We start from the raw sequence: 15156 nt of genomic DNA, 5'->3' as shown, positions 1-15156 counted from the left end.
TTTTCGAGTGAATTAAAGTTCTGTTGTAGCTGGTATGGATTTCGATTTACCTCCAAAAAATTTATGATCGCAGCTCTTGCCGTACAAGGTGTATCGATGTAGATTCGAAGAAAATTATGAAGTTATAATATCCACATGCTATTAATGAAAAGTGTTTTGAATGTGTCAGAGAACAGAATGCAGAATTGAGTGTCTACAGTATATATGTGCACGCAGTCAACGGATGCGTAACCTGTAGTTCCATGTTGACACGCATAGATATGTTGATTCATTGTGTACCGCTCTCTATTGTGGTTTGATTTTGGAGTAAATAATAATATTTTTTATTTCAAAGGCGATTATAAATATTGATCATCCCAGCTGTCGATCGCAATGCATCACAGAAGTCATTTCAAAGTATGAATAACATACATGCGATTATTTTGAGTCTAATTATAGGACAAGATCTTTGGGTTATAGTTTTCAAAACTACTTACATTATATCTCACCAAGTTTACCAAGACGTAGACCTAATAAATTCATCACGAAACTACTGAAAAGCAAGTTTAGTAAGTTTTTCAATTCCATAGTCTTCTAGTGTTTCTAATCAAACGAATCAGTAGCTGCTCAACTTCAACTCTCGTGATTCGACCAGTTTAAGATTTCAATGAAAATTGGATTCGTCCATTTTCATTTTTGATTCGCATTGCCACGATCTCTGAACAACCATCTTGGAGGTACGTCATAGTCTCACGTGTGATCAGGAAATGGAATTTGCCAACAACATTATTCCAATGACAGAATAATATTCGTCATACAATTTTATTTAAAAACAGTATTCAAGTAAGAGTGTTGATTTCATTTCAAACCTGCAAAATATACACAATACATATAGGCAAAACTGGACCTTGAAAATTTCTTTGATCAGTTGGTTTAAAAATTCCATTTGGTCAATTTTTTTTTCTTCACGAAAGTGTACTGGACAAGCGATTTTCCAAATTTGTTAGTTTGAATTCATGTGCCGATCATGCACTACCGCAAACTTCTTCAAGTAAATGTTCTGCCAAATCTCCTGAAAAATCACCTCTCGACGTTATTTTATGGAATTCTGCAAGCCAGGTGTTGATCTAAAAAGCAAGCAGCATAATAGTATTTATTCCGCAGTATTTACCGTGTTTTTGTTTTAATAGAATGAATTGCTATTAATAATTTTAATAATTAAATAAATGGTTGGTTGCCCATTCAGATTTTTTTCAGAAATGGCAGTCGAGACCTCAAACGTAAGGTCAGCAGCCCAATTGCTAGTACTGAGCAGTGGTCTCGTGTGCCAAAGGTCCAAAATTCACAGTACGTTTGATCACCTTTTTGACAGGTCGACCTTCCATGAATCCAGATAATTCTTCTGGCGTCATTTTTAAAATTGAACACGCAGTATTAAGGGCCTCAATACGACTGGCGTCATCATCAAACTCAGCTCGCACTTCCAAGTCTTCTTCGTGATTATTCAATTGTTTCAGAAGCCCCTGGATACACAAATTCTTGGTACACAAATTATCCTAAATTGTTTTAGCATTATAATTAACGTGCACTAAATTCAATCTCACAAATTATATTTGGTGCACTCGTTTCCTCCGAATTTGATTAATAAAACTAACATAGATCTGGCTAATAATTGCAAATACGAATATTGCATCCTGATCCCAGCCATCAGGTAATTCTTTCGCGTATATAGTTATAGCGCTACCAAGGTGAAATAAATGTTGTAGAATCAATCAGATTTATGAGGCAATATCATTATCATTTACCTAATTTCCTTTATACATGATTTACTGTTATATGGCAAGAAATTGTTAGTTCAAGAAGATGAACACGAAGCAATTGATAAAAATATACTCTCTCAGTTACTAGACCCCTGCTGTTTATCGTCAACCAATCGAATCTCTGGACATTGTGTGGTCACGAACCAGAGGAGACAACATTCTGTATATATTGTCGATACTTGTTGAAAAAATTTGGATTTTTTTCTGCCAAACTTGAGTGGAATCATTCGTATGAAGAACCAAACATATATTGATACAAATTATCTGTTGCCAAATAGTTTTGTAGGTGCATGTACCTTAACTTTCAAATGAGCGTTAGCATTCATTAGCTGAGTCAAGTCAATCTCAAGTTCTTTATTTTTAGATATTGCTTGCTCTTTTTCTTTGACTAAATTTGCTACTTGTGCTTTATAAGTGTTCAGTGAAGATCTTTCATTCGTGTTCGTCGACTCAGAGCGTGCTAATCTGGAAAATTCAATTCCGGGGCTTATTACAGCTGAACGTCACTTCTCAAGCATGCGTTGGCAATTATGAAATAAAAACACTTCTGTTACAGATGAACCGAGCTTAAGAGACAAGAATCAGTAAAATAACATTGAGCCCAGGTTTTTTCAAGTCTTGATCCAATTGCTGTATTCACATCTACCGATATTCCAATGCTTCGACTAAAAGGACAAAGAACGTAGCTCACAATCGGTAATACACTAGAACTCATGGGTGTAACGATGGGTGTGAGATTCGGCAAATATTTGACTCAATAATGAATTTTGCTTTCAAAGAGAAGCTGAAAGAGTTTTGGTCACAACAATTGGATCAAGGCTTGAAAACACCGGTTAATCACAGTGAAATAATCAAGATTTGAGCAAGACAATGAAGAATCGTAACTTTCAGGCGCCATATTGCAGCCGACATTTTGTTTATCAAGAAAATTCCAACGCTATATGAAAAGGGTGATCAAAAATAAGCGATTAGTGCCTTTTACAATGGTCGGTATTGCTTTTTTCATTGTCAAAATATACGATTTTTGCGAAAAAACATGGAAAACGCAATGTGACACGGTACAAAGGAACGGATCGGGACGTGAACTTCGTTGAAGGAAGATTGGTACCGGTTACGTTACAACATGGGTCGTCGTATGCAATTGAATATCGCATTACGGATTAGAATCACATTCTGAAAAAAAAAAATTGGGAGGTACATTGTTGATTTCCGCATGGTTGAAAATTTATAGTCAATTTAACTTGATTTCTAGTAATAAATCGTAATATCGTTGACATTACAATATTTTGGTAACTGTGGTAATTGTGCGGGGAAAATAAGAAAAAAGATTTCACAAATAGTCGATATTACCATACATATCGTTGTACATGAAACTATCTAGAGTAGAATGAACTATCCTGAATTAACACACCTTTCTCAACGTTACTCAGTTCTCTAACGGTGTACTTTTAAAGAAAATAAGAAATTTTTTCACAATTCCTTCCAAACCCATTTACCACCCACATAGCCCGAAATTATTCGATTGGATTAAACGTGAGGTGCGATTTCACTGATCGAAAATTCAAAAAGTCAATGCAAACTTGAATATGTAAGAAAAAATAATCTTTTGAAATATATTTTTCAATTGTTTTACGGTGCATATATTCCCGCAATTTCATGGTACCAATCAAGACAACGCAAGATTCCACTTCACCGTGCCTGAGTACCCTTGATTTGTTAGAATGTTTCGCAGTCTTAATAACGAATGAAATGATGATATATATTTTACATTGGAACAACCAGATCGCAATGCATTGCAGTACACTGTCAAAGGCATACCTTTTCATTTTTCATTTAGAGCGAAGTTAAAGCAGATACGATAGGTTAAGAAAAGACACTGTGTAACGTCACTTATGCCAAAGTATATCCATATGCATTATACAGGTACAACAAAAACATCGAAATTCAATTACTCATGTACTTTTGAAAGTATGATTTTTACGAAAATGAAATAACGGGACCGAATTATTTTCAAATACTCTGCTAAAACATTTCTATTGAGTTTACCGTGAATGTGAAACAACTTAATGACACTTGTAAGATGGAACAATGTTTTTACATTACTCTTATACAGTTGAGTCGTAACAATCAAAAATTTAACTTACTTGCTTCCAAGTTCAGTTTTCGTACCGACGTCTTCATCGGTCTTATTCTTCAAATTGATGATAACTCTGCTTTTAGGCATATTTTTGAGTTGCATGACATTGTTTCGTTCGTGAAGGTCTTTCCCAATTTTTATCTCCATCCATTTTCTGGTGTCTTCAAATTTTTTGCGCAACAAAGAGTTTTTATCATTCAGATCTCTCAAATTGAGTTCAGTAATTTCCAATTGTTGCTTGAGTTTGGTAAAACGCTGGCTCAAGAGGTCGTGCTGTATTGTTTTTTCACTGAGAACTTCCTTGGTTTTCTTTAACTCATCTCTTAGTTTATCAGACACAGCAAGAGCGGATCTAAGCTGTATAGTAATATCATTCTTAAGCAACTAATGAAATACACAATAAATTTGATATTTGAGAAATCGGAATGAACAAAATTACTTTTCGATGAAGTTTTTTTGTCAGCTTTCCATAAAGTTTGTAAGACTTGTTACTCTTAACCCGAGCGCATCCACTCGATTGCTTTGCATTGAAGGCATGTGGTTTAAAATTTTCGAGGACAGAACTACAAATCTGGACAATTTTCTCGTGGACAGCATTTTCCCTCGTCGCTTCTATTTTCTTATCACGTATCGCCCTAGCAAAATGTCAATTATTCAAACGAGGTTGACTAGCTTTTTAAGAAAAATAACTTGATCGTAATTCCAAAGCAGAATTATATTAAATTTCGCAAGTGAATTCTTTGCGGAAACAATAATTCGTTTGTCACAATTAAATGAAGTGAAAATTGCAAACTTCAAAACTGCCTGACAAGGAGACTATCAAAGCTGGTTACGAATCTTGGGATCGTTCCTACAAGTTGTTCTCCACTTTTACATGTAGAAATAATCGAGAAATTGTAAAGTAGGATATAAATAAAGGTTGAGTTCGATTATTAGAACATGAGTTTCACGATTATTATATACTTTGCAATTTGTAACAAGGTGTTTGGTTTGACGAGTAGAGAAGGAGTAGATGAGTAGTGTAAAAAGCAGAGTGTAGGATCAATGTTCTGGAAATGAGAGAAGACAGTAACGTGTGAACAAGATTTGCAAAAGATTGTTTTGTCTAACAAAATGAAGAAAAACATATAACAAAATTAAAGCGCTTTCGGATATAAGGGATAAATGCCACAGCGTGAACGTTGAGAAGCGTGAAGTGGGAACGAGAACGCTACACTGATAATCATGGATTTTTGGGAGTCTAATCAATATTGTAGAGAAATCGATGCGAGTAAAGAAGAACACGTTATGAACCAGTTTTATGATTCCCACGGTGGTAAAGTAAATATATGCGATGCGAACATTGAACTTTTAAAATAATTGAACGCTTTCAAACAAAATTCAAATGAATTTGATAATGAGTCACGTTTACGAGTGAACATGGAGTAAACTGAAGCCGGTAATCGGATAATAAGTCATGTAAGCCAATATAATCGATAATCGATTTGTCAGAATACAATTTTGAGCAGAACAATAATCACAAGTACTCAGAATAACGATGTGTTCATTAACCAAAACTTAACAATTTTTGTAGAAGTTTAATTGATGAAAAGAAACCTCTGGTTTTATTAACTTATAATTGACACTGAAATGCTGGATTATTAATTAGTAAAAAAAATTATGAAAATTCACAATAATTTATTGGGGATAAGGCTGCCGTACCCTCAAGTTTCAGAAGGTTAATATTTGTGAGTGGCAGCGCAGCATTATTTAATTCTCGATGACTGGTTATGATTCTTTTAATTACTTCAGTTTTTAATGATCTGTTACGAAAATACGAATCGTAATTTGATAAAACTACTGGATTATTTTCTTCAGTAAGATATCTCCACAAATTCCAATATCAAGTAAATTCAACATATTGTTATTTGAAATGCTTAATTACTGTTCTAATTAAAACTGTATTTTGACAAAATAACTATCCACGATAATGGCTTTAATAGTGTAACAGCCGTTCACTACTAATGGCAATATTAAAATTAGTGAAAAAACCTGTCATACTTGAACAGTTTTGAAAAATACCGATGCTTTCCCCTATTTGTAAAAATTTGAAAATGAACCTTTCAAATTGATTATGAAGATTATTTTTCTCTTTGTGAGCCATTTCGAGTTCCAGCTTCAAGTGATTCAACTTTTCTTCAAGGTTCCGAATCATTTCTTCGTATTTTTTCTTTAAGGGAGACACATCTTCCGCAGGTTTCATACAATACTGTTCCATATGGTCCCACCGATTCGTCACGTTCATCTTTATACGTTGAAACCGATTAGGTATTGTTTGACTTTTCTTTTTCGATAATTATACTATTGTAACATATGTCATTTGCAGTATCATTTCATGCAAATGAATAATAGTAAGCTGTGGTATACTAGCCTAGACCTCATCAGGCTTCCCTTAATGCCCGATCAGGTTCTGAACAGGGTGTCTGATCGGGCTCTAGTGACGAATGTGGCATAGAATTCCTTCAAGGGGGCCTGACCCGGTAGTGATCAAGTTCCTCAATAAAACCCTGATCAGGCATTGATCAGAACTGGATCAGGAGTGGTCAAGGCACTACCTGGTCAGACTTTAAAAAACGATCTATCAGTTAAGTCATTTTTTGAATTATATAACGAAATTATCTTGTTTTTATGGAAGCAAAATATCCACGCAAACAATGTTAGATGTAATATTAGTTGGTACGATTGGGAACTTGGAAGGTAGATGGACTCGGGTCATCAGAAGTTAACTGATACTTTTAGCACGCGAGCGCCAAAGACTTCCACGAGGCCATCAGATGCGCGCAGTACTTGCAACGTGTAATATTTGGTCAGAGTCAGATCAGATTCGCCCTAGCAGAGTTTTTCTGACTTGCAGCGGATTAGGCCTTGAACAGGCATGCACAAATCAGGTATGCCTGATGTTCGACTCTGATCGGGGTCGAGTGGAACATCAATTTTGTTGTTCCGGGCGACTTGTCACTTTGGGTGTCAGTCGTGAACTGATTTCTCGAGCTCTGGTTTTCAGCTCGATCGCTTCGAACGCTGGTGGCGCCCTCTGCGTGCGAAACAGATTTGTCGCGGTCTTATCACATTTTGATAGTGTATTTATGCGAGCTTATTCTTCTGGCATATTCATCAAGGTAACCCGAGCCTTGAATGCGATTACTTGAGTGACACGGGCTTCCTTGCGTTCTGTCTTTCAGAACCGCCCGTTGAACCTTGCGCCGTGTCTTTGGGGTTTTTTACTTAAACCAAGCAAATATTCAGTCACCCTGCCCCCCCCCCCCCGGGGGTGTGGCCCCCACCATCTCGAGAGTACATTCTTTCTATTTTCCGAGTTACATCTATCGATAATTAACTTGTTTTCATGACCGCTCTGGTACAATAATGTTAAGGGAGTGCCCTGATCGATTTCGACGTTCGCGTATATGTTTCCAGATATCGAAGTCCGCGTATCGCAAACGCAAAAAGGGCTTAACAGCGCCATTTCATACACGATTTTGAACAAAAGCAGTTGAACACATTTTCATCCGACGCAGAAATAAAGAAATTGCACGGATTCTACGAAAACGCAAAAGTAATTCCGTAGAATTCAAGCCATCTCTTTATTTCTGCGTTAAATGAAAATATGCTCGAGTCTTTTTGTTCAGAAATGCGGATAAAATGGGGCCGTTAAGTTTTTTTTTCGTTTCAGATACGTGGACTCCGATATTTGGAGATATATACGACAGCGTTGAAATCGAGCACCCCCTTAAGAAGAGTCGAAATATCGACCGAACGGTTTGTGGCAACGCCAAATCTGAGGTAGTGAAATTCAAATAATAAGTAGTCTTATCCCACAGGCTGAGCCACAATACAGTAGACAACACTTGGCTTATAAAACTTCAACTCGGGAGATGAAGAACTATCGTTAGTGAACAAGGTTTCAAGAGTCGTGACTGTTCAGGATACAAAGAGCCCAGCAGTGGGTTGAAGAACATGTTTTCTTGCAGTTCGTCACGGAAGGCAGGGAAGCCAGATAATAGTGATAATAATCACAATTAAAGCTATCGTACGCTCTCAGATATATTTCTATAAGCGATGAACTTGTATGGGATAAAGGAGGGATCTATTAGTAACCATCATTATGCGGCTTTAGGCGTCTTAAGTTGTTCAATAGAAACACCCGCATTTGCACAGGGGCAAAGAATAATCCACAGAAACGAATCACAGAAATGGTCCAAAATTGAAATAGTTTTGCAACATATGTTACCCGGTGTTAATTACATTATCTCTCAGTTAATCCTACCTCGCATTCACGATTGAAAACATCCTCTTTAAGCCACTGCGATGTTTGTTTGTCATTGCTGCTCCAATGCTTGGAGAATTTCCTACCCTCTAATGTCCCTACGAAGACATTGGTATCTGACAAACATCCCGGCTGCTGGTGCTTGTTGATTTTGACTGGAGCGGAGTTTGTGGTTACGTGTATTTTCGACAGGGCAGCGTGGTGATCTGAAAAATTAGCAAGCGTATGAGCTTCATGTTGAGGGTTGTGGTACGATCTTGATCCTTTCACAGGACATGATATCGTCTATAAATCTAATGTGACGCGTATTCTGTTGACGTATAAGCATGAAATCGTATACCATATAGGGACTCCATCCCTGCACGCCAAACCCAGTCGGTGCTTCACGGATTGTCAATGGGAATCACATAGGTATTGTGGTTTGCTGTACTCAAAACTTTAAAAGCAAATCAAGTCGATATCGCATCGCACCTAACATATATCGAGTGGCTCCTGACGTATAGCCATTTTTGCTATATACCTTTACTTCAAAAATAGTCCATAGAAACATACAAGTTCAAAATACAGCCATCTGCTTTATAATCAGCTTATATAAACCGTTTTCGGTAATACAAAATGAATTTGTGGGCTGTTCTTATATCTCATTTTACGTCATAACAGGTGATGTGAAATATTAGCTTTTCAACTTGATTTAATTTCTATGTGTGAGAGCTCAAATATTTCGGACAAAAATTTCTCACTAATAACTTTATTTATAATTCTTGTATTGCGTTCTTAATTTAGAATCTTGGATTTACATTTTTATTCACTTAAGCTCATTATATGCCTTTTTATCACGTGATGTCTCATCACATTCGATAATATTTCATTTTGCGTATAATTCTCTGCATGCATCATCCTTTTCAATAATATTATCACGTCGAGCACGTAAGCAGAATAATTTAGTAAGCGTTGGTGCGAGCCTGACAAATTTGCATAACTAGCATCTTTCTCTTTACGCTCCAAGAGTATAACGTTACTGAGTAAACAACCAGTTGTGATCTCGTTTTATGGGCTGAATCTTTTTGTAATTTGAGGTATGACGTGTTGGATTCGTAATGTGAATAACGTAGCCGAAGATAGCAAAATTGTTGCACACTTTAATTTTTGACTAATGAAATCAAATTAATAAAGTCCAAAAAATATAAAAAACAGTGTCTTTCATGAAAAAATTTTTTTTTCTAACGAGTAACTCGTTCAGATGTCATGGCAAGTACATTAAGCATGAGGCATGCTAATGTTCAAACACTTGACTGCCAGACAGAGGAATTTCCGGACAGACCAAATTTCCAGACAGACGGATAATTAATCTGAATTATACACCATGAAGCTTGTGGTACACGAGTACACGTGCCCAACTATTTTGTCCAACCGCAAGTGGGTGAAATTCAAGAAATACTCCTTTAACGTTCCCAATTCAAAGGGCAGTTTCGTCATCAAACAACTTTGTTTCACCGATGCAAAAAACACGTATCTTCTTTTTTAAGGGGAGTAACATATCAAAGAATGATAAAAATCGTGGTTGGACACCAGTAAACATTTCCTTATCGCCAATCAAAAGTGGAAGGCTGAAAAAATGAAGGAATCTGCGCTCAAAGTTTCCAACAATTCACGGCTTAGCATGTTTAAAGCTGTTGACTTTTTGGTTAGAATTTCCGAGGATTCGAGTTCTTGGTACTACAGCTGATAGGGATATCCAGTACCTAATGTCCTTGTGCTCTTAGCTCTTAGCTCCAGTGCACATCACGATTGGTAGTAAAAATACCAACAACAATAAGAGGTACTACATTCAATGTCCTGTGGTTTCACTAGTATTCAAGCTGTATAATAATATTGAAGAATTTCACAGGAGTAGGTAGAATTCAAAAAAAAACTGTACTGTACTGTAAAATCCACAGTAATAACTGAAAATCTCTCTCGAGCTACAATGCCGAATGCAAATTTCCTGCTTGATGTGTCTCATACGTGTACGCACATTTTTTATGAACATTGAACATTTTGAAACCATTAGCTTTGAATCCTGAGAAGCAGAATTGAAGGAGCTTTATATGACGACTTTTTCTACTTAAACTACATTTCGACTGACTATAGAGATTAGGGCCAGTGAAATACTTCATTAGAAAATGTTTCTGCCATAGCAGAAATATGGTTTCAGTTGAATTGTTTTATCGCCATAGCAGATCATGCAATATGGAAAAACTGGTGTAACAATAATGTTAAAACTAAATCACATGTGGCTGCATTCGAGCTTGTGGATACAGTATCCTTGCATATCGACACTGCCTCGGTAGATATTTCTAGTTTTATCTTCTGTGAGCTGCTGCCACGTAGCGGACGAGCCTTGAATCAGTAGCTCCACCTTACCTCAGCATACGAATTATGCGACCTTTCAAGGGCATTAGAGCGTTGGGGTAGAAAAAGGAGAGAGAATTTTGAGGTTTTAAATACGTAATTCATTTCACATTCGAAAATGCAAAAAAAGTTGTTTGTTTCGATGGTTAAACTCATCCACATATTTATATAGGCTGAAGTGAAGGCGAAATTTAAGGTCATGGTCAAGTACTCCTCCTTAAAAGTCTGAAGACTTTCGTATTCAACACTTTTCGTGAGAACTTGATTCTTTGAAGTTATTTAAGCTTTCGGTTACCGAACACCCTGTATATTTTATAACATGCGGTTTGCTACGGATTTTATGTATCCTCTTCTAAGGCAATATTCGACACGTTTACTTTACACGAAGTGACTATGGCACATATGTCGTGCAATAGGCCCTCCTTAGTACAGAACTATTATCTTGTTTAAGGATGCGTCACTCTTAATTTTTTACTGAAGCACTAGTAAGATTGTTCAATTCTTTATTGTATACGATATCCAACAAATGATCAAACCTATATTAGCATATCACCAGGTGTCCTATTTGTGCATTGGTGGACTTCGGAAATGCATACACTTTTACTAAAACTTTCTCGTGGACGCCAAGAAATGAGATCTCGAAAACGTTAAAAGATCGAGAGCAAACGGAAAAAAGTTAAATTTCATAATCAAGAATCCATTAAAAGCATAAGAGATTATAGAGAAATCTATAATAAACTACCCATGCCAGTTCCCAGCAAAAACGACACGAAAGCAAATACTGAAGAAAATAATTTTGACTCGGATTCACCACCGCGCTTACCGTCAGTAGAAAGTGCTAGAGTAGAACCAAACGATTTCAAAGTGTGAGTGGAAATGAATAATTTCGAAGTACGAGTAGACAATTTCTGGAAGATCCGCTTTTCTATCAGTCTTGGGATTAAAATTAATTTTCCGCCAGTAGAACAAGCACATTTTCATAACGTCACTAGCCTCCCGAAAGGTGTGCTGTTGGAGAAAATAAAAATTACACCAGACACGCAGACCGACCCACGGAGCCCAAAATCATCCAATTCGACTGAAGGTAATTGCCGAATCATAAATCAGAAACCCAGTTGTATTCTGAATCAAACGGTGATTCCCAAGATTCTCAAAGAAAAGATTTTCATCGATAATCTAAGGTAAATCACATTTAGAGATTCGTCTCAAATTTAACCTTCATTCATGTTGCAAGTTGGTTTGATTCTTAAGTGAATATTATTTAAATCCAATTCGTGGTACACTATAGGATATTATACGACCATATGGAATTTGGGTTCGAAAATGGGTCCCGTGCAGGAAATTGCTAACGACTTAAACGTTGAGGCGTTACCAGGTCCGGGGTCCTATGATCCCAATGATTGATGGACCTCGCTCTTGGACGCCACTCTGTAATTTGGAGCGTTATAAGCGGACCACTAACACGGACACGGGTAGTGTACTTTGGTACTATAACCTTTGGCATATGCCAGCCTGTTTGTCCACCAGTGGATCCGACTCGACCGCCTCATGACTTGGAGCGCTTTTTGAATATCGTTCAGGCTATCTGCTGATAAGAAATCTCATTCGTTAAAAGTACGTATCCAAATCTCAGAAGCACCCAACTCGACCGCGAAACGTCACGTGTCATACGAGCTTTTTGTCTTTACTCTTACAATTGGTAAACTCGTTTTCCAGTTTCATTGAAAGTATATCTAAGTATAGTATTCTTGCTTGTTTGGTGTGGGAACTTTCACGCGACGTATACGAGTATTTTACATGCAAGAGAATTGAAAAATTTTAATAATCATGCAAGAAATGACTTATCAGATTTTCAACATCGGACAAATGCAGCTTGTTCAGTATTGGAAATTTAGTTTTTCCAGATGTGGGTGGATTCCCAATTGCAAAAGCAAAGTTGTAGTGTACCCTTGTAATGGCTCATTCTCTCATAACTTTTACAGAAGACCCCCCACCCTGAATTGGCACCACCGTAATTATTAATGGTTTTCTTAACGACCTATTAAGCTATAGAAGTATGATGAATTCTTGAAAATTTTTAAAATACATTTGCAAACTCTTTGTGTTACATCGGAGGTACATCAAGAATGAAACCCGGAGAATACATTTTTTCTAAAAAAGAAGAAAACCCAGTTATCTGATAAAAATACCGAAAAAAATTTCGGTGACCAGAAATCTAGGAAATTTAATTTTTAAGCAAAACAACCTTTACTTGTTTTCGTGAGCTTACTTCTGAACAGTATGTAAGTTAAACAGGAATATAACAAAAGTTGTATAGGCGCTTTTATTATTTGAAGCTTTAGCTTTGACAATGGACACGTTTTATCTTCAACAATTTAAGATTATGTAGCTTATTGCATGAATGCGACCTTTATCTTTTGGAATTTCAATGCTTCAATCAACAATTTTGCGAACTTGAGTAATATTGGATCAATAATTGCTATTGATTTTAGCCCCGTTTATTCACGACTGAGAAAATTGATTGTCAACACTTACACTTATCAACTTTTACGTTGCTCCTAAGGTGCTATGCTCAGCCCGGTAAGCGGTGAATTGAGCGAGAATAAATACTCGGTTGGATACAAACCAATATTTTCTCAGTAGTAGGGATTGGTGGAACATGGTATTCGTCACGATTGTTTTGTACATTTTTTTTTTGATTGTTTTGTGATTGATTTTTTAATACGATTAAAGTGCACCCATGCAATCTTGCTTTCACGATAAACCAGGTATCACCGAGATGCCTGGCAGACTAAATAATGTCAAGCGCTGACGATGTCTGCGTGAATCTTTGCTGTGACACTAAGTGTCCGCTCTCACTCAGCTGTTCGCTGATAAATTTACTACCATTTTTAAAATTCGGTCCATCACTAAGCGTGTTGAGCTCCCAGCCACCTGAATCCACGCCCGCAACATTCGGTACTCCTGGCGATTTTCTATACAGACAAGCAAGAAACTTGCTCACGTTTTGCTTCGGTACACTAATATCAGCCTGAGAGTTTAAATATATAGCTAATATTTTTTCCCAACTCAAACGTGAAAATATGTGATCTTTGCCGCATGCTGAAAATGAACAAAAACAAGCTGTTCCTCAATGAATGACGTGTTAACCATTTTTCCGCTAGAGAGCAAAGGATGGTTTTGCCCACTGATACAGCGAATAGCCTCCATACAGAGGCTCCTTGTAACACGCGTTTCGCGAATGTATATATAATAAATTAAACAAGTAAATAAAACTCCGGAAAAAGAAATGAATTATACAAATACAGAGAGTGAAGAAGAATATAAAAGAGAAATCTATTATTCTTCTACACAAGATTTAAAATTGTTGTGAAATTTAAGTTTGAAAAGATACACCATTGTTTTTTTTTTTTTTTTTTTTTTTGGAATCAGCATTTTTGTATTAGTCGGGGAGCTCCTCCAACCTCGTAACTACCTCTCACATTTGTTACCATAATCGTAAATTAATTGAGAAATGCGTCCAATTCCCTAATTTAACATTTTTATTGGGTGAAATATTATGTGTAACTCGTGGGCAATAACTATTCTGAGTTCGTGTCATATCTGTACTCACTCAAAATCGGCACTTTTACTCGCTCGTTGCACAATATACTATTTTCTTATAGGCCAAAAGCTTTTTTTTACGGTAAAGAAACTGCGTCAACTCACGCGTGAATTCCCCCCTTTTTTTTCTTAAGTACTCGGCGCGAAATTCTAGCGAGTTTCTTGATTACAATTATCCGTATTCCGTCAATAAGCAGTCTAACGGCCACAAGTTTTTCCGTATAGTATCATGTTTGTATACCTGTGCATTCAGAACCAATAAGATGCGGCCATTTGTCGTCCTTTTCATTTCTTTCTCTTTGCGTACGATTTTATCGAATTACCAGACTTGCTGGTATTTTGTTCATCACTACCAGTAAGGTTTCCGTGAAACATCAAAAATTTGGTGGGCGGGTTATTTTTTATATGGTATATTATGTTTTCACTTCCAAAAACATTTCGATAAAATACATGACTGCTGGTTTGGATTCCCCATTTGTTTTTTTTTCTTTTTTGAACTGTTTTGTGATTTCATAAACAGATTATTCTTCGCGTGCTCGCTGACAATGAGTAAAGGTTCTTTTTTCTGATCGCTATCTGTTATCTATGTGGCCTTAGATCGTGTTAATTTGGAGTGTTGTTAAGAATTGTTTTGTCGCCTTTGAGCGCACTGGATTCTACGATGAAGTCATACCATTGTTAGGATAACCATGATTTTGGTATGAAACCAATCCTACCTGTCGAAGTTATCAATTTCTACAAAAAGTAATGAAATTCCTAAAACGAATCGCAGCTGCAAAAATCTTGCTCCGAGTACATCAAAGTGGATTTTATAAATGGTAAGTGAAGAGCCTATGAAATACAATGTAATCAGTCAATAATATTGAATAATTAAATGATATTGCCAGATTAACTCATCTCTAAAACGTCGCAGATGAGAA

General features: G+C 36.6%; 1 protein-coding gene across 1 annotated transcript in view; it reads right to left on the bottom strand.

Annotated features, from left to right (window-relative positions):
* Positions 1-946: 946 nt before the first annotated feature.
* Positions 947-15156, bottom strand: part of LOC124179951 — a 193093-nt gene continuing 178883 nt past the window's right edge. The window contains exons 5-11 of the mRNA XM_046564837.1: positions 8243-8448; positions 6036-6220; positions 4376-4571; positions 3944-4293; positions 2096-2264; positions 1341-1502; positions 947-1106 (exon numbers count right to left, since the gene is read on the bottom strand). Coding sequence (XP_046420793.1) covers positions 1005-1106; positions 1341-1502; positions 2096-2264; positions 3944-4293; positions 4376-4571; positions 6036-6220; positions 8243-8448 — 1370 coding nt within the window. The 3' untranslated portion in view covers positions 947-1004. The remainder of the gene's footprint in view (positions 1107-1340; positions 1503-2095; positions 2265-3943; positions 4294-4375; positions 4572-6035; positions 6221-8242; positions 8449-15156) is intronic.

This window comes from Neodiprion fabricii, chromosome 4 (genome assembly GCF_021155785.1).
Source record: "Neodiprion fabricii isolate iyNeoFabr1 chromosome 4, iyNeoFabr1.1, whole genome shotgun sequence".
Classification (NCBI taxonomy): Eukaryota; Metazoa; Arthropoda; class Insecta; order Hymenoptera; family Diprionidae; genus Neodiprion; species Neodiprion fabricii.
This window is presented reverse-complemented; position numbering and strand designations above follow the sequence as displayed.